The sequence below is a fragment of the Falco cherrug genome, chromosome 9 (assembly GCF_023634085.1).
Source record: "Falco cherrug isolate bFalChe1 chromosome 9, bFalChe1.pri, whole genome shotgun sequence".
Lineage (NCBI taxonomy): Eukaryota > Metazoa > Chordata > Aves > Falconiformes > Falconidae > Falco > Falco cherrug.
This window is the reverse complement of record NC_073705.1, coordinates 5,684,793-5,705,143: the sequence shown is the minus strand read 5'-3', so window position 1 is coordinate 5,705,143 and position 20,351 is coordinate 5,684,793. Positions and strand designations below refer to the sequence as shown.

Below are 20,351 nucleotides of genomic sequence, written 5' to 3'. Positions count from 1 at the left end.
CTCCGGAGCACACGCCGCCCCGGGCCAGCAGTGCCCCACCGGGACGCCAGGCCCGGCGCCGCAGGCCCCTCTGTGACTTCCGAGCACGTTTCTGTACGCGCTTGTTGCCGCCGGGCCCGCCGCCCTGCCGTGTCGCGGTGTCGCCGTATCCGGGCCGCGGGCGAGCTCCGGGGCTCCTGGCCGTCCCTCACGTGTACCCCGGCTGCAGTCACCCCCCGCCGTCTTCCGGGCCTGCCCACCGAGTTTACTGTCAATAAACTGTGGCAAACGCCGGTACGGAGGCGCCGGGGGCGGGGCCTACCTCACCGCGCCTGCGCACCGGCGCGCGCCGCTTCCGGCCCGTGCGGCGCTTCCGGGTCAGCGGCGGCGGGGGAGCGGCGGCGGCCCCGGCGTCCCGGCCAGGCCAGGCCGGGCCATGGGCGGTGAGGGCCCGGGCCGGGGGGCGGGCTGGGGGCCGGGACGCAGTGCCCGCCGGGAGGCGGCGGGCTTTCGGCCGCCTCAGAGCGGGCTGTAGCCGCCGCGGACTGCCCTGCCGGGGACCGGCCGGCTCGGGCGGGCCAGCCCTGAGCCCGCCAGGCCTGCGGGGGGAGGGGCAGCCGCCCGGGTGCGGGGACCCGCTCTCCCGGCGCTCCCGCAGCGGACACGGTGGGGGCCGGCCGTGCCTCTGAGCGCTCTCACGCCTTGGGTCCGTCTGGGTTTTTTTTTAAAGGGTACTGCTCTGCGTGACTGTGGTCGTAGCGTATTCCAACAGCTGTGACGCTAAAGGGCGTTTCGATACCCTTAAGCGTTTAATACGCATCGAAATTTTTAGTGTGGAAACCATGTCTCTTTAATTTGCAGGTACTGTTAGGCTGTGAAGGCTTTAATGGAACTAGAAATGCAGTAAAACAGTGGATGAGGCACAAAATTAAATCTTGGCATCTGGAAGCTTTAAACAGTGTTGGTATATTAAGCATATTGGAGGTAGTGGCTTTTCGAAGTCCCTGGATATTGCAGTGCTGTAGAGCATTAAAATGTTTGCAAAATTGAAGAAGAAGATAGCAGAAGAGGCCGCTATTGCTCCCAGGCCAGGAGGAGCTGCCCGGATCCCCAGGTCTGTCAGTAAGGAGTCAATTACGTCCGTGGGAGCAGACTCCGGAGATGACTTTGTAAGTTACACCTTGCTTTGAATTTTAATTCCTCTTACAACATTTCTATTATGGCTTTACAGACAGCCATTTTAAGTCTAGCATATGAGTTGAATAACGTATTGTGGTATCCTGGTAGGTGTACGTCCTAATGCATAAATGAATCATTAGCTTGAATAAACTTAAATCCTGAAGAGAAAATGTTTTTCTGTTAACCACAGTACTTGGCAGGAGGCTTGCAATCCCATGTAAACGTGAGTTGCAAAGCTATCTCAATACAGAACATTGTTAAACAGACATAAAGTATTGAATACAGCTGTGGTAACATGTGAGATACCTATTGGTAAAATTAATAACTGAAGCAGTAGGAAAGCAAGCTAGATACTGGTTAGCTCTCATCTAGGTACGGACCTGTGTTTACCTCTTGGCTTCCTGGTACTCTTCCTACTCAAGTGTATTGTTTATGAGAAAGCGCATGTAGTTTTGTTGCACTCAGCTGTTGTAGTTCTCCAATGTCTGGTTTAAATTCTCTCGTTCAAAGCACTGTTTAAGCAAGCTGTATAATTCCAGGAGTGTATAGGTTAAATGAAACCCTGTAATGCTCTGGCACCTCTGCCCATTGATGGCTATCGTATTTTTGAAAACCTGGATTAAGACACAGTGTCGCACCACTGTTGGAGCCAACAGTACCCGCTGTATTGCAGCACGGCTTTTCGTTGTGCTCTTCATTTGCAGACTGCAGAATAGAGAAGTTATTTACAAGGTGGAGTTTCAACTCATTTTTTCTGAAGCTCAGCTGAACTTCCAGTTCTGTTAAGCAGAAAGTAGGAGCTGCTAATGTTTAAATACAGTCTACAATGGAAATATATTAGCATTGTGTTTTTCTGATATTTTTTTTTTGCATTTAACAAATTCTTGCATAGAAATTTAATTTACCTTGTTGTGAGTTTAGAGAACAGAAGACAAATAACAATGGCAGCTGAAGTCTTGAGTGATTTTCAGAAAACGTCTGAGAATTAGTCGTTTTAGCAATATTCATTTAAATGCTCCTAATATTGATTTATGTGAAGCAAAAAACCCTGTAGAGAATCATCAGTTGGTTATGTAGTGGATTTTGCGTGGAGAGACCATTGCATGGAAAGACTGCATTAGTGCTTAAGCGAGCTTATCTCACCTGAAGAGCGTTACTGTTTCTTTTCTACTTAGTTTTTCAAGACTTTCACTTTGAACCCACCCTGAAACCTGTACTGTAGAGCCGGATTTTTTCCCCTGCTTAGGTGTTCTATTATGCCATTTCCCCAGTGATCAGTTTGAGCAAATACTTTTCAGCTACAGATTCTATTAACAGCTTTGTATTTCCTGGGACAGGCTAGCGTTGCAGAGCTGACTGTTTAAGCCCTTACTGTTTTTCTTCTTCAGCATTTTTCTTTTTTTTACACATTCTGCTGTGCTAGTACAACTTGCCCCTTCATGTGAAAAACAGAACCATTATTCCTAGGTGCGATAGTGTTTATTGTTGGAGGGTTAATATAGGGCAGGATCACTTTTTCTGAATTTTGTAAGTTATATGAGTGTTGTTTTTCTACCAAGGCTTCTGATGGAAGCAGCTCTAGAGAGGATCTTTCATCCCAGTTGTTCAGAAGAAATGAACAAATAAGAAAACTGGAGGTCAAGCTGTCTGGTATGTGTCTTGATACATACAAACCCCTGTTACTTTAGGCATAAAAACTTAAGTGTTTTAATTCATTAAAAACACGTGGCGTTAGGTTTTGTTGAATATTGAATTGTAGCAAACCTGTTGATTGTCATCTAGGTTGCAGCCAGTATAACTGGTCTTTTATAAAGACGACTGACTCTTTTGTGCTGATCTCATGACACGTTTATGTGGATCTTTTGAACAGGTGGGATAGCTTTCTGTCCCCGTGCTCCAAATAGCGTCTTTTCCCATCTTTATTTTACTTATTCTGCGTATGTAATGCTTTGTTCTTCTGAGATCTCGTGCTGTCCTTAAAGACGTGAACTTTGAAATGAAGAAAAAGCAAAGGATTCAATGTGAAACAGTCTTGAGGCTTTTTTTCTTTCTAAGATAATACAGTGTTCTGTAAAGCTGTAATACGGGCTCTGCTCGGATGCTGCTTTCCATCCCGGTTGTGTGGAGTGGATCAGAGTGTTGGTTAAACTGTGTTACGCTGCTGCTTCCCAAAGTTCATGGAAGGCCTTGGAAAATAAGGAAAGGTTATAGCCAGCTCAGGATTGTTTTTATTTATTCTGGAAACTTATTAGGCTCCTGTTCAGTTCAAGAAAATACAAGATTCAGAAATGATTTCACATTGCTATTTGAAAGGGCAAAGTGTTTGTCTGTTTGCATATGGCAAACTTAAAAGTGCCAGTTGGGGCTTAGTACGAGAGAGGGAGGCTCTAAGTATCAAGAGACTCATGCAAGCAGCCCAGTCAGTAAATCCTCCTTTCCATTGCATTAATTAAACTTCTCCAAGGTGTGTGTGTGTATTTTGTTTTGGTTTTTTTGTATCTGCCTGCCTTGTCAGTTCTGCTTGGCAGGCACAGTAGCAGTAAGAATGCATAGCCAAGTGGGAGCACCAGCTCAGCCTCAGAGATACTGGCTGACTCGAACAACAAGCAGTATGGATCAAGGATGCAAGCATCGTCTGATGAGAGAGACCTTTCCTAAACAGAGTTAAATAGATCACTGTTCTTAAAGAAAGTAAGAAGTGGGGATAGTCCTTTCTCTAGTACTGCCTTTTTTTTGTGTAACTGGCATGCTTAGGACAGGTCCTCCTGTTTGTACCAACCATTTACCCTGTGGACAGTATTGGAACTATTTGCTTGTGTTCATTGTTATGGTCACCCAAGTTTTCCTCAGCAGCAATGATTTTCTGATTGAGAAAATCATCGTCGTTTTCCACTCATCGTTTTTTCTTTTTTTTTCTTTCTTTTTTTTCCCCCTAAAAAATTCCTTCCCCAATGTCTGTTCATTCCTGGTCTGTGATTCTCCCTCCTCACACAAGATTATGCTGATCAGATCCGAAACTTACAGAAGATAAAAGAGAAGCTTGAAAATGCATTAGAAAAGCATCAGGATTGTACGTACTTTTCTTTCTCCTTTTTGTTGTCTTTTTTTAAGTTGAAATTTGTTATGGTTGGAAGGAAACGGATGGGTTTGATGTACAGATGTTGTAAATCATTTTCTTTCAAACTTTGCACCTCTAGGTTGCAAAGAATCGGAACACAAGTTCTTGTTTACAGTGTCAAAAGCAGTAGTATGTTGGCTGTTGAACAAAGTTGTTGTTATAATCCTTTTGCCAAGTTTGGGGCTGACATGCAGGAGACCTTTTTGAAACCTGCAGCTTTATTATAATCCACTGAGGAACTGTCTTCTGTTATTGCTGGTATTTGTCCAAGGTGCAAGCGGTGTGAAGTAATAAGTGGTACAGCATTAGTGCTAGAGAGTCAAGATGGGGCTAATCACTTGCAGAAGCAGTTCTTTAAAGTTATAAATAACTTATAGAAAATTGAGAAGCAATTTTAAAAGATGAGTTTTTAATATAGCTGGTGATTCTCTGTTGATAGCCTCCATGAGGAAGTTTCAGGAGCAGAATGAGGCTCATCAAGCCAGTCGAGCCAAGATGGCTGAAGGAATGGCTTTGGCCTTAGAAAAAAAGGACCAGGTAACAGAGCTTGAACAGCTTGACTTTTGATCTGAGTGCATGACCTTGATATTTGGGGCAGGTGTGTCACCATTAATTAAAATAGTTGTTCAGTGTCATGTATGCTTAGCATGTCAATGCTGAGGAAAGAAGGGAGCAGTAAGTTCAAATGCCAGAAATGGTGTAGGACGTGCCATTGTTCTGCCTGTCCTTGTTGTTTTTAAAGAGAGCACACAATTTGTAATGAAAGGTTAAGCTTGCACTTGTTCGGTAAGATTCAATTGCAGTAGACCTGTTGTCACTTTCATTTTACATACACAAAGCTTATGTCTTCAGGTAGCATAAATGATTCCTCAGCCTTACACTAGCTGTTACTTTTCTTTTGCTGGTTGTTTTTTTAATCATTATCACAAGTTAGTATCTCTGTCCTCCCTCCATAATTGCTGTCCTTGAAAGTCTACAAATTGATTTTGATTATTTTTTTTCTCCTTTCTTTCTTGTTCAGGAGTGGACGGAAAAACTGGGTCAAGTTGAAAAGGTAATTAATTTTTGGGAGCTTTTTTTTTTTTACCCAGTGTGTATGTGTATTTGTAACCACCAGCCTGCACACTTCTGACAGCTCAACTCTGTTCAGCCCTTTTTATTATTTGATCACTGTTCAGTGGAAGAGGCCAAACATTTCCTTTTGTTACCAGCCCCAATGCTTCAGGACATACTTCTGGAATTATTTTTCAGTGGGGCAGTAAAGAATGATGGGTTGTGATGAAGATGTACTTCTGTAAGACGGAACAATAGTTTCCTTTATTACAGAGGAGGCAGCTGGGATGCAGAAGGAGGTAGCGACTTGGGCTGAGGCATTGCAGTAGGTTGTCTGTTTTACAAAATGAATGAAACTGTTTGGAAAGGATTTTTTTAGTGCAGGATTTCAGTCTTGTTATTCAGCTGGTTAGCTTAGCCTATTTTAAAGTATCTCTAATTATTAAGACATTATACATGCTACTATTTGCTGTCCGTTTTTAAGAGTTCGGTTAGGTGATCTTTGGCTGCGATGTAATGAATACAGAAATATTTCTGAGATTTTTTGAAGTTCAGTAATTTGCTGCGCATTGCCTACTGCAACATGAATGTGGAAAGAGTTTCTAGTTCTATGTGTAGCACCATCAGAGCGCCTTACAGCTGCAAGACAAGGTTCCTTGACTTGAAATGAGCATACAGATATTCTTGGATTCCTTTTGTTTCTGTTGGTTTATCAGGAAAAAAAAATGCTTGAAACACAGTTACAAGAAATGAGGGAGCAGAGTTTGAACCTCTTTCAAAAAAGAGATGAAATTGATGAACTGGAGGGCTTTCAACAGCAGGAAATTGCCAAAGTTAAACACATGGTAAGATTGTTTAAAATTTTTTTTTCCTTTTCCAAAAATTTCTGTTAAAATACCAAGTTAGTGGTAGCTCTGCATTAATTGTCTTTTTAGTCTTTATGCTTTGTATAGAGTATTGGTCAGTGTCAAAATCCTAGCAGTAGATACATGCACACAATGCTACAAAGTTTATTTCAGCGGTGACTTTTCTGGTAGTTACTTGTTCTCGTTTAATTCATCTCATAACTTAATAAAAAAGACAAGTTTCAATGAGAAGTCTTTATCAGTATTACTGGGTCATCTGTATTGTCAAAGATAACATTCTAATATTCAGCTTTTGAAAAAGGAAGAATCTCTGAGCAAAACTGAGCAGGAACTAGAGATGTGCGCTCGAGAACTAACCCACACTAAAGAGGTGCTTCAGGATGCAAGCAAGGAGTCATCGGGCCTCAGGAAAGATCTTCAAGAGTTGCAGCAGCAGTTCTTGGAGCTAGAGGCACAGAGGTATTTTTGGAAGAGTTTATATATATATATAGCAAGTTGACTGAATAATTGCTTCTGGTATGCTGATGTGGATGTAAATGCCAAGTTTGTATTTCTTTTCAAGTCAATTAAAGTAGTACTTGTTTAGGGTTTTGTAAGCTTGTTGTAATGATTTCTTTTTTTGCATAGTTTGAATGCTTAACTGTCACTTTTTTTGGAAAATGTATAATCAACCAGTGGCTGATTTTAGGACAAGAAAATCTTGTTGTTGCTTAGTCCATTTTCATAAGCAGCAGATTTATCTGCTAAAGTTTATATTTTTCTGCAACGGTATGTCACTTTTTCTTATTCTCTTTCTGTGAAGAGATGAACTAATGACAGCTGAGACAAATGCAGAAAATAAGATCACTGCTCTGGAGTTAAGAGAACAGGAGCTACAAACTGTCATTCAGCAGCTTTCTGTAGACTTGCAAAATGTAAGTTTGAGTTAAGTGAGATTTGATTCGAAGGGCTCCTTGTCTGCAGAAGTTAGATTAGATATCAGTTATGTGGTTTTGGAAATCTTAAGTTTCAGAGCAAGTAATTTCTCAAAATTTTTAGGCTCGAGTTGCTGGTACTGGTTGTGAGAAGAGACTGGAAATGCTACGGGTGGAGCATGAATCTCTGAAGGTGGAATACGAACAACACAAGCAAAAGGTTAAGTGTTTTCAGATGCACCTGCTGTTGGCTGGTTGTAAAGGGGTATGCATCTGGGTAATGCACTGAGAGTTTGACATTTGGTGTCTAGAAAGTGTTTTAGGACCATGTTGTCTTTTCAGAGAGGACTTTTCTCTTTCTAATGGCACTTTTTAAAGTCAAACCACAATGGATTAGCTGAAAGCTTCATTACAGAAAAGATTCTGTGATTTCTTGTTCTTACAGATGACTCTTGAATTTGCTGAGAGGAATAAACTTGCTGAACAGCTGCAGGAAAAAGTGTCTTCCTTAGAAAAAAAGCTAGAAAGAAATCTTTCAGGGGATGAACATGTGCAGGAACTACTCAAAGAGGTAATTATACATTTATAGACTGCTTAAAAGTGCAATCTCAGTGAGAATTATTTATTTATTTTTTATTTAGGACATAACATTACTTCTCACACATAGAATATATGATGATGTGATGCAGGCACATTTGTCCCTGCCATGTATATTGGCACACTGTCTATGCTGGACAGAATTGTGTAGGTGACTAATCAAGCCGGTTCATGTAGATAATTGCACGGATGTCTCTATGGGTCTTTCTGCCTGTCTGTTTAGGCAATGCATCTGACTGCTTAGAAGCAAAAGAGCAGCTTTTTAACATCCCCACAGTAGGTGGAATGAGTTGAGAGTTTTATTGGTTAGTCCTTACAGAGAACAGCGAACTCTTCTCGTTGTTCTTTATCTTCTATTATCATGACTTGCAAAGCATTGGGACAGGAAGGGGAATTGGTTTTGCACATAGGTATACAAACACAACGTTGTATATTGAAAACTTGAGTCTCAGAACTCTTTAGAAACAGCTGAAAACAGAAAGAACTTGGCTTTGGTTAATGCCCTTTCTCTCATTACTTCTCCAACTCTTTCCCAAGCACTGATGCTCCTGTTGGGAACAGTTTGGAGCAATGTTTCCCCAGCTGGGTGACAGGGAGACGAGGTCAGGCTTGCCTACCAGACGCATCAACTTGATGTTGTTATGATAGAATAACTTGCTTTAGGAAACTCGAGCCAGTTTAAAGTCCATGTAGCAGTAGTAAAACATTTTGGAAAGTAACTACCATAATTAGCAAATGTTTTACCCTGTTTTGTATTTGCTGTGATGCAGGAGAAGTTAAGCTTTCAGAAAAAATTTTTTGATCACTTAAACTTGGCCTGGGTTAGAAAATTATGACCTAGCTGCTGATTAGGGTTTACATCTGAATCACGACAAGATGCCAGTGAATTTCTTATTCCTAGTAGCAAGTTGTCATCCCCAGGGCAACGTGATCTGTGGAAGCCCTATGCAGTAGCTTGCTGGTTCCCAAAAGCGAAGCTGCATTGCATATCAAAATAACTGTTCCATTTTAGTTTGACCTTATTAATGAAATAAAAAGAAAAATCTTAATTAAAAAACTCAGCAATGTATCTCTTTGTCCCTCCTTCCTCTTGTTCTTCATCTCAATGTAATCTTCAGAAAACTACTCTTGAGCAGAAACTGGATGAAACTAGGCAGCAGGTACTAACAGACAGAACGCATCACACTGAGACTGTGAACCGATTGGAAACACAGGTAGATAATTTTTATTTCACTACAGATTTCCACCTTGTGCTCTCAGCCAAAAGTGAGACTGCATGTCACATCTAATCTTGAAAGGCCAGTCTAACTGATCAGTGTCTCTGGTCATCTTGCTACCTTCAGTGGTGGAGAAGGGCCTAGAGGTTATGAAGTTAGAGATTTCATGTGTATCTTCCCTATCCTAAGAAACAAATAGCTGAAGTGCAAGCATTGTACTTCAGGGGGGTAGTGCACCAGGTGTGGTGAAATGTTCTTAAAAGCAGCATGTATCAAGTAGGCAGTGTGTCTGAACTACACTGGCGTTGTGTTTTTAATGTTTACCTTCCCCTATTGGGTCATCCCACATTCTGTATGTTTATTCTAATAACATAGATGCCAACAGATAAGAAATTTAATGCATGGTTATATTTTAGAATAAAGAACTGGAACAAAAACTACAAATTGCAGCAGAAGCATTGAAAAAGAGCAAGGAAGCAGCTGCTGAACAGGATCTGAAGATCCAGAAATTGGTAAGTCTCCTGCAGGGTGTTTCACTGACCAGTAGCAGATTAGCATCTCCAGAGACACTCACTCCTGTTTTTTTTCATTGCTCAAGTGTTTTCTTACTGTTTGTCTCCTCAACTGGTGTCTGTCTATGAGTAAGTGATGCTGCTGCTAAAGGAATAGCGTTGCTTCAGTTTGCGTATGTCTCTTATGGAATGGTGTCCAATTCTTGTCAGAACTTCAAAATGTTATTAATGTAGTGTTTATTTCTCTGATCTAGCAAACTGATCTAGAGGATGAAAGAAGTAAACTACAGCAACAGATTTTGAATGAGAAACATCAGTACGATCAGAAAGTTACTGGGCTGGAGTCTCAAATTGCTGCTCTTGAAACAGCTTGGGAATTTGATAAAACAGCTGCTCAGCAAAAGATTGTAAGTACAGAAACTGTTCAGTGGGCCATGTTGAGTCTTCTCAAAATGTTAACATGGCACATAGACCTTGCGTGTTGTCTGAGTGTTTTTATTCAGCACTCCTAGCATTATAATAGAAAATCGCATACTTTTAAGAAACTAAATACAGAGCATTTGATGTGTTTAATTGTTTAAACAAAGCATTAGAATAATTGTACCTACTATTTAAACAATCTTTATTTTTCAGACCCAGCTGGAAAAAGAAAATAAAAGTCTTAACAAAAGCAGAGAAGAGTATGAGAGCTCTTTAACAAAGCAAGAGTCTGAATTGAACAGGCTAAAGGTAAGGGCTTAATTGGTCAGTGACCTTGGTTAAATACAGAGCCAAGTTTGAGAAACAGTTAACGGCAAAGTGTGTTACATTCTCAGTACTTGGATTCACATTACATTCAGGTGTCATGTACTGTAACATTCAGCTGTAAATCATCTTTGGTACTCAGTAGGAATGCATTTGAGGAGCATTACAAATGGCTCATCCTTTTCTGAAGCAGAATGCTTGGGTCTGCCTAAATCAGGCAGAAATAATACACTCCTGTATTGTCAGGCATGAAGAGCTTTTAAATCCTGTTAGCAGTAATGAATACAGAATGGTTCAACATCAAATTCCACTCATAGCGTTCAAAACAAAAGCTGAAAACTTAAGTTGGTCAGGTATTTACAGCTCATACGCAGACTTTCAACTGTAGTTTTATGTTGTTGAAAGCTGGTTTTTTCTGTAGCTACTCTTGGATGCACAAATGGAGTAAAGATCAGTTGTAGGAAGGAACTACTTTGTAATAGAGACTTCAAGCTAAAAGATTTTTAAAGCATTTGAATATAATACATATGGCCTCTTACATCAGTTCTGTGTTGCTCTTACATGTGCAGATGGCAGCTGTGCAGTAAAACAAAACAGTAACTCATTCGGAAGCATAAACTGGTGTGTCAGAACACCCTTCAATTCTAGTTGCTAATAGATTTGAGTTTAAAGATGAGAGACTGACTTGATTTTAGTTGTCTCAAGTAACCTCTGAATTACTTTTGTTTTGCAGAACGAATTGAGCAGCAGAGAGACTGTCAGCATTGAAATTGCTAAAGCATTGGAAGAAACACGAAAACAGAGAGAGGAATTACAACAGCAGGTTGGTTAATACCAACAGTCTGAAATATATTTGGGTGCTCCCCACCTTTCACAGACCAGACTAGATTTGTACTTAATTATCATAAGAGTCAAGAACATTAATCAGAATCATATCCTCAGCATGCAAGACAGCAGAATATAAAACGCTGCTGACTGCAGGGTTGGGGATGTTTGTAAGTTTGCAGGCTTAGGAGTTATAGCAAGGTGTGGCAGTTGAATATGAACAACAATATGAACCTGGAAGACCAGGTAGTAGCAAGTTGCTCGGAATGAAGGTGACTGGTGTTTCAGAGCCCTTTCCATCGCTAAGCTGGTATGTAGTCCCAGTGGGCCAGGCATCCTGAGCCATTGACTGACTAGTTGGCAGTTTGTTTTAAAGAAACCTATTCATTCTGTTGTTCCTTTCAGTGCTTATATCACATCTTTGTCCCTCTGAAGCGTAGCAGTTGTAAAACTGTAGATTTCCTCGTAGGGAGGAGGTTGTATCCAGTAACCAAATGCAAATCCTAGATACAGTTGTTCTGCTCTTATTAAAAACGGTCATGGTGGATAACATGAGCTTGTGTTTGCTTAAGCTAGGAACTGCCAACTGAGCAAGTCTGACTGAATTTAATCCCATTTTTTGGTTTCTTTGTTCTCCTGGGGCTGCTGGAGGTCTGGCTGTAGGTAGAAGGCTGTGAGGCGATGGTCGGCTGGTTTAGTTCAGCAGCTGTTTTACAGCTGCTGCCCAGTGGTGATGAGGCCGTTCTGACTGTGGCACAGGGCTTATCAGAAGTGAAGGTGGTTTAGCTCTTACAGCACACTGATCTCATTAAAAAGCACTGAAGTCAGCATTGTACAGGTGATGCCTTCTCTGGATAGATCCCAGACGTCCACATTACATTACTTGTAACAGTAATGCTGCACAAACCACTTTTCCAAGGTATTGTATTGGCTAGCACAAAGTTCAGGCAGCCCCTGCTGGTTACAGATACCAGCCACTGCCTTTTACTGCTACATAAATTCTTCTGCAGTTCTTCCCATGGAAAAAAAAAGTATTAAAAAAAATTGGAACCTCTGAGGTATGTTGAAATCTTTCAATGTCACCTTCTAGTTTTATATCTTGAATGACGTGTGTGTGTGTGTGTGTTTGCCTGCTTTGAAGGTTTCACATATGGCTTCCTTAATAAAGGAAAAAGACCAGCTGATTGAGGAAAAAGGTGATATGCTTCTGAAACAGAAGGAAGAACTAAACCAACTCAGTCAAGGTTAGTCCCAGCAAGCCTACTGTATCCCAGACAGCTTCATCTAAGTACACTCTTTGGTTCTGGGCTTGCCTGGTAGATTATAATATTGTGTATATATATATATATAATAATTCTAGATTTCTCTTCCACATTTAATCTACTAGCATTTTCAAAATCTTTTATCTTTCAATAACAGTTGGGCAGTCTTTCTACGGGGTCCTTAAAAACAACCACTTCTTAAAATCAGTGTCTTATGTTTATACACCATAAAGTTAAAACTCTTGCTGTACTTTTTGTAAATTATTTTTTTGCACAAAACGTGAAATAAATGATAGAGGTCAAAAACTGCTACTTCATTGCACTGCTTTAAAAACTGTGTTTGCTTGAAAGATTATGTACGTTCTTACAGAACAGCTTTAAACTGATATTCCACACTAATACTAAAAAATGAAGTGCAGTCGTCTTCATTGAGTTCCTCGCCGCACCGTGTTTATCTTGTGTGTTGCCATTATTTAGAAAGGGAGCAAAACTTTAGCCCTTGTTGCACCATTCCCTCGGCTAGCCATGTGCTGATAGCCACTTGGGCCAGCTAGCCATTTGTGCTCACAGCTTGGCCCCAAGTGTTCCTGTGCAGTCACAGCACAAGTCACACAGACATTTGATGGGGGTCTTTTAGAGCAGGTCTAATTGATAATTATGTTGTTAAGTACTAAAATCGCCCTGACTTTCAGACAGTTAGAGGCTGCTCGTCTGCAAAAACATGCACATGAGTTTGGTTGGCTTAAATTCCATCATCTTTCTGTCTTTACAATGGAACAAGACAAAAAGGTCAGGATTTACTATCACTGTAACTTGTTTCGTTTAAGAAAAATAATTAGAAACTCCCATTCGATTCAGTAGACTGATACTAAGCAGGTCTCTCCTTTTGCAGATCGTGAAGCTGTCTTGCTGCAAATGCATCAGTTGCAATCTGACATAGAAGCCAGTAATAGCCAAGCAGTGGAGAAAGAAGAAACAGCAAGAAAGGAAATTGATGAACTGAAGTTGCAGATACAGGAGTGCCTGCTAGCCAGAGAACATGAGAAAAATGTGAGTGCAGTTGCAAATCTGATCTGTTCAGACTTCTCAAGAAGATAAGTGGGTGTCTGAGAGACCCCCAGTTCTGTCATGCCTGGTGATACATGCTTGGAGCTGTTTCCTCTGACAGCTTGCTCGTGATCTGAAACAGAGCAATGTAAACCACAATTATTTGTTGCTCTCTGTCTTCCTCAGAAAGCTGTTTCCTGTCAGACCTGCAACGGGTTTATGAAAGCCAACCCCTTATTTCATTTGACTCATAAAATGTCTTGAGACAATCATTATGAAACCAGTGAGACAGAGACCCAAAAGTAGTCAGCAGGCCAGTGAGAGATGTAGCCAGCTAGATCGCCACTAATGCTTTCTGGTTTAAAAAGCTACCACCACCATCCCACCACAAAAACCACCACCAAAAAGAAATCAAGATTTCTCGCTGGGGAGTGTTCATGGGCTGCAAATGTCGTGATCCATCTCCAATTCACTCATCGTTTTTTTGTAGGCTTTAGAACTGGAGGAATCGATGAGCACGTCCAACAACAAGCATTTCCATTCTCCAGAAAATCGTGTGGTGGAACAGAATGGAGAGGTAGCAGCTGCAGACATCATTCAACTTCAGAAAGATAACAGAGAGCTGGAACAGCAAATTGCTGAGAAGAACAAGGTGAACTGAAACAGCAGAAACAGCTGTTAGTCTTTCCCATTTTAAGTAGGAAGCCAAATAATTGGTGCTGCCCATCCTGCAGCCTTAGAAGGACAGGCTTACCAAAATGGCAGATACAATTTGTATCCACTATTCTGGATTGTACAAGGATCTAGGAACAGTGGATAAAAACTACAGCCACAATTGCAGGTATCCTTATCTATTGTGGAGGCCTGATGCACCAAATGATACAGTTCACAGCTTTCCTGCAGACCCCTTTTGTGTGAATTCAGTTCGCTTCCACTGAGCTGTCGCGTGAAAGCCCAAGTATCCTTCACGTGCCTGCTAACACGTGCAGCTAGAAAGGCAAGATGTGTATGTTGCTTCCTTAGAGCTGTCAGCATTGTTTAACGATTGTTTTATTCGTTACACTTGTTTGTCATGGGTTTTTCCAGAGATCTGTGGTTCAGAATGTGTGCTGACAGCGAATACTGGATTAACACTCTCCTTTGCTGTGCTTACAGATGATAAAGCAGCTACAGCAAAGAATGACAGAACTCAAGAAAACCCTCCAGAAAGAGTTGGTAAGGGTTATGTTTTTTCAGTCTCTTCAGGTGGCATTTAATGAGTTACTTGCACAACTAATTCCAAAACCGTGACTGCTAGTTAGAGCATATTTTTTTTTTTTACTAGGGATGTCTGCAGTTTGCTTGTGTTTGCAGGCAGATTGGTGAACCCTTAAATTAAGGAATTACATTATTCTGGATCATTGATTGAACAGATGGTGTGCAGGTGTCTATCACCACTTGGCTCTTGCAACAGAGTTTTAGCTACAGAAGGCCTGTGTTTGGTAACTTGGGCATTTAATACGTTTCCATAGAGTGAACAATGGAGTTTGATTGCTACTTAGCTGCCATTCAGCGAAGTTTTACCGTGGGAGTGATACCTGCCCCAGTGAAAGCTTCCCTTTAATCTCTATTACAACAGTTTTCCTCTCCTAGAAAAAAATCTTCTAATTAAAAAAAAATTAACGGGATTTAAAAATTGTTGGTTTTGTTCTGAGCTAGTAAACTGTTTTGAACAGAGCCTATGTTTGAAAGGCACAGAGCAGATTAGTGAAAAAAGAAAATCATCAGGTGATAGTTTCTACCATGGAGCCAATTCCATGCTGGTTTGGGTAATGTACACATAATGCTCACGGCAATTAGCTTCTGTCCTGGAGTCTAGGGACAGGTGAAGATGTTTCTCTGCTGTAATCCCGTGAAGGATGAGACACTTGTCCTATTGATGCCCAGGTTGTACCCACCTTGTGGATACAAGCCCTCTGTATTGGGTATCTTGCACTTGACTCCTCTCCCAGTGTCAAGCTGACAGAGTCTACAATGCATTTCTCTTTTCCTTTTTTAGAAAATAAGGCCTGATGGTGAGGTACTCGAAGTACGTGAAAAAGCAAATTCTGAAGTGCCTAATGCTTCTGTGACTGTCACGAACAACTCTGATTTAAATGATTCAAGGGAGATAAACTTTGAATACCTTAAACATGTTGTCCTAAAGTTCATGTCCTGCCGGGAATCTGAGGTAAAGATGTACACTGACCTTCTCTTTCTAGGCCTGTCTTTCTCTAGAAACTGCCACCTGTTACCTGCTAAGGACACTTCTGTACCAATTCCATACTTCTACGCTTAACAAGTTGTTGACTGATTCAGGACAATGAAGCCAAATGGCTAACAATGATATGTTTGGAAGCACAGATTATTATGAACTAAATGAAAAGGAAATGTGAATTTTTAAGAGGTTGTTAAGTCTGGAGATAAAAGATCTGAAGCTACAAGACATTCCTTCTGCGCTACTCTGTAAAGCATATGGAGTGTGTAATTAGGGTAGCTGTACACTTAAGACAAAAAAATCCCAAGAAAAAGACATAAACCACTTGCTGTTGATCTGTAAGAGGCAATACCGAGCGCCTTTGGAGCTCCTTCACGTTCGCCACATTGTGTCAGAAAAGTTAAAGGTAAAACATTATGCCAGCAATATACTTCGCTTAATTGCAAGTCAGTGCGTAAGATGAACAAATAATCGTGCAGCCCCGTGGTATCCAGATTGCTTGACTCCTTTACTAACTCTGCATTGTGTGCCCCATTCAGAATATTAGCACTTTAGAGTTAATACACTTAAGCGTATATTACAAATGCCATGATTCTTTCCTGCCTACATGCTGGTTTGATCAACTTTTTAAGTTTTTGAAGTTTTAAAGTTTTTAAAAAACTTTGGGTGCCACAGAAGCCAAGCTTCTTCTCTAATTAGCTAGGCTCCCCATTTGTCGTCTTTCCCCAAAATATGCGAGCCAATGTTAAAGAACAGAAAGCCAGGAAACGTACAGCAGAAGTAAGGCACAGGCCATCCCAGTCTGCTGGAGCTGGGGATAACGGAAGGCTGCTGGCCGGCTCTTTGCAGTTGTGACTGAGAAGTCTGTGACCAAACCTACAGAAAAAGCTGTGCTGCACCATAGTCCAGAATATAGAGCCTGAGAGCACCATAAGCAACAAAATACTGTGGTTTCTTTCAGGCATTTCATCTAATTAAAGCTGTGTCTGTGTTACTGAATTTTTCACAAGAGGAAGAAAACATGCTTAAAGAAACTTTGGAGTACAAGGTAAGGGTTTGTTCCACTTACAGTCTCTAATGAGATGCCCAGCAGATGGAATGACAGTTCTTAGATGCTGGGAGATGATGAAAAGTATCTTTTCCAAATACTAGCTACAATAATAAATGTAACATATTATTAAAATTGTAGCTAATCACATATGTACCTGTTGGAAATTGTCCATTTCAGTGAGGGAGACGGCAACTTCCAGTGCTTCAGAGGAGTGGCAACACAGTTTTGCCCAGCAGACTCAGTCTGTGGAGGGAAGCTGGGAGCTCCCTGCTAGAGTACAGTCAGATGTTTAAAAGCAGGAAGCCGAATTCTTGGTTTGTCATTTTGATGCTGGGCTAGACACCTAGCTCTGTTTCTCCTTTCTGTTCCATAAAATCAGATCTCCTGCGCATCCCGGGCTATGTGGCTCTCAGTGAGTGTTTGTAACTGAGTACTACCTCAGTTCCTTCCACATCCTGCATTCATCTCTGCCCACTCGGTAAGCTGGACGTGTTCAGCCTACGTGGGATTGCAGCTGAGGGAGATTCCCTCGCCATCTTGTTCAGGGAACAGTTTAATGCTGGATTAACTGAAGGTCCTGTGTTTAAATGACTAAATTTGTAATTATTTTAAAGGAGTATATCTAAGCGTAATCTTCCGTCATCTTCACTTGTGGAAGGTGGATGCTGTTTCTTCCAGGTCTGATTGTGTGAAACTGTCTTCGCTTCTGCAGTCTGAGGTCTGCAGTGTTCTGTTTTCTAAATAGTTCTTTCCATCAAGTGATGGAGAGATGCCTATGTACCATATTCTTTCTTTTTCAGATCTTCAGCTTCTTAAAAGTGTGAACGTAGCATAACGTGTATTGTTCTTTCCTGTCCTAGATGTCATGGTTCGGGTCAAAGCCATCTCCTAAAGGCAGTATCCGGCCGTCTATCTCGAGCCCAAGGACACTGTGGCCTTAAGGGAACTTGAAAATGGGCAGTCAGCATCTAGCCACTTTTTTCTGTGAAAAGAACGCTGAACACACTAATTCAGGTGTGTCTTAATCACTGTCATTGCAGTATTTTGTACAAGAACTTTTGACACTGTTTACAAAATTAATACCGTGCAAGGAGAATTTTCACTACGAACTGAAACGCTTCTTCCGGGTGTGACTCTGGGACTGTCGTCTCGATGGTCTTAATGGAAGTCAGCTCCTTGTGCTCATCAGTCTTGTTTCTTGGCACCAAAGGGTAACGTTAACCTCACTAATACCGGTGCTGGCAGTTCAAGCTTCTAACACGTGCATCTGTTATGATGGTGATTCCGGCTTCTGTTATGGAGTGCCAGAGTTGAGTAGCTCTAGGCACAGGAAAGCTTCCTTGTCTCGCTGTGGAAAGTAAGCAGAAAAAAAAAGTAATTGTTGGCAGTACTGTATTGAGTTTTTGACAGTTTGAAAAGCCTTTCAAAGAACAGGAGCAGGAGCTTTAACCAAAAAAAGAAATCTGCCTTGCCTTGTTATACTGACATAACTAATAGTTCGCGTTTTTTCATATCACTGTGTAATTTAAGGTGCATATATCCTGGCCTGCAGTCCTGAAGGCTGCATGTTGATGATGATTATTTAATTTGAGAGCACAACTTTAGAGTTGTCTGATTTTACTTTTCTTAAAGAAAAATAATATTTAAAATGGTCTTAATTATAGTACCTAATACTCGGTCGCCTTTAAAACTAATCTATTAGCCTGTACCATAGGTTGTTAGCATTGGGAAGAAGGGGTAGTAAACCATTTTAAATTTTTAAAGCTGAATTCCAGGTATTGTAAATGTACACTGAGAATACCTTTTATTTTTAAAAAATAATAATAATCTAGTGACAAACAGTGAAGAATATTGGTATTAAAGACTTTGATTTTTACTTCTTTTCTTCCAAGTCTGCTAGCAACAAATCTTCATAACCAGTATCCGCCTCTTTGGTTGTGGTTTTCTGTACTTCAAATACTGATGCTTAAAAACTGTTATGCACATGTAGTGGGCTGTTAACTGTGTCCTAACTACATGGTAAAAGAAACGCTGCTCATGAGGTTTTTGTGTTCGAAGGCAAAATTCAACTCTTAATGAATAAATCTTTGTTCCAGCAGCTTGCTTTCCCTCTCCTTTAAGAAAAGGGGACCAAGGTGGTATTTGTCGCATGGAGTGGAAGCACAATTTTGCCCATAGTTATTAATACCAAACACTGCACCATCTAGATGAAAATGGGAAGCAGCAGTAAGTCTGACTTCTTAAAAATGGGACATATTTTTTAAAAAACCACATATGGAATTCGGTGAGCAGGCTGCAGTTCTAGTAATTCTCTGACAACGAGGTTTGTGTTACTAACAATGTCTTTGCTAAATACGTTCGAGAAAATTCAAGCTGTCCTCTAGTGGAGATAGAGTCGCTGTTCAGGTTTTAAGCTTTGCTTTGCTAACAGGGGCACGACCTTGGTGGCGGCAGTCGAGATGTACTGTTAGAGTTCCAGCACGTGAGCAGGCTCGCGAAAGGATCCTCCCACGGGAGGTCCCGTTACCAGAGCAGTAAATGTGCTGCAGACCCCTGCCCTGGCTGCCCTCCCCCGTTGTTACTCGGCTGTACCCAGGCGCAGGTACTCGCCATAGCTATCACCTTGGCACAAGTGACACTCCTCCGTTTAGAGCTAGGTTGTATTTATTTGAAGTTGAGAAAACCAACAGCGTGTTTTTAGTACACTAAAGCTTGTCCAAACAGTCTTCAGTAACCTGATCTACGGCACTTAAGCATAGCATAGAGAAGTTTATGGGAAGAGCACAACTCTGCTCTAATATGAAAAGAGACAATCAAAAATAGATTTGTATCAATTGTTTCTCTACTGAAACAAAGCTGGGGCAGGATAACCCTGTTGGTTCTGAGAAGATTTTATTCTTCAAGGTCTTTTTCTTTACAATGACCCTTTGCCCTGCCCTACTTCTGTGGGACCAGAGACCAGGGGACAGGGTTCCCTCTGCTCGCCCTGATGCCTGCTGAAATGACTAATCGGTTTATGTTGATCCTGGCTTGAAAGGTTACTGCTGAACAGTAAGAGAAGCAGTACAGGCAGCCTTCAATAGAGTGGCAAAATAAAAGCTTAGATTATATACTAACACTTCAATTTAAGATCCCAAAGCTCATACAGGATCAACTTAACATAAATTACTTCTTAAGTGTTGAATTTTCTTTAGATAGCAGAGCAAGAATGGTGTGTATACATATATTAAAAAGCTAATGCACTTTTCCTTGTATAAGAACAGTGGTATACATAATCCTTTCTATGGCCATTGGATTTCTTTCCTTCTATGCTGTAAATATGGATTGTATTATGAAACACTATGAAATTTGTGGTGCAATACATTTTGGATCAAAACCCTAATCTTGATTCTGTTCTCTTTATAGTTCTGGTTTTCTCCACTGGGATGCTGTAGCTATTTAAAATCGAGAGACTTTTAAAGCATGAACCAAACACCACCTTCCACCCAGGGTGTCAGCCATGTAATTAAGGCCTCTCTTCCTCATAGGGAGTTACTCCAGGAATGAGGCAGAGTGCTTATGCCTCCTAAAATCACTTCTCACCAGGGACAGCTGCTGCTGCACTTTTAGCAGCTGATGAAAACACTGACTGGAGCAGGGCCTCCCGGAGCAGCTGCTTCTCTTGGTGTATGCGCTGTTCGTGCCAAAGGCAGGCTCCTTGCCAGCAGGTAAAAAGCTGCCAGACTCCCCGTGTGCGCCACCGAGGGATGCC

General features: G+C 41.2%; 1 protein-coding gene across 2 annotated transcripts; it reads left to right on the top strand.

Annotated features, from left to right (window-relative positions):
* Positions 1-298: 298 nt before the first annotated feature.
* GOLGA1 (golgin A1) lies at positions 299-19,982 on the top strand. 2 transcript variants are annotated; one of them, XM_055721458.1, is made up of 23 exons: positions 299-422; positions 841-1,148; positions 2,718-2,808; positions 4,154-4,228; positions 4,716-4,813; positions 5,298-5,330; positions 6,046-6,174; positions 6,497-6,654; positions 6,998-7,109; positions 7,234-7,329; positions 7,555-7,680; positions 8,825-8,920; positions 9,340-9,435; positions 9,690-9,842; positions 10,069-10,164; positions 10,913-11,002; positions 12,146-12,248; positions 13,159-13,316; positions 13,804-13,965; positions 14,469-14,528; positions 15,352-15,522; positions 16,511-16,597; positions 17,461-19,982. In XM_055721458.1, exons 2-23 carry the CDS (start codon positions 1,014-1,016, stop codon positions 17,539-17,541), a joined length of 2,406 nt encoding a protein of 801 aa, XP_055577433.1. In that variant the 5' UTR covers positions 299-422; positions 841-1,013; the 3' UTR covers positions 17,542-19,982. The 2 variants fall into 2 exon arrangements, with proteins under 2 accessions (XP_055577433.1, XP_055577432.1); XM_055721457.1 differs by having other exon boundaries at positions 6,485-6,654.
* Positions 19,983-20,351: the final 369 nt, after the last annotated feature.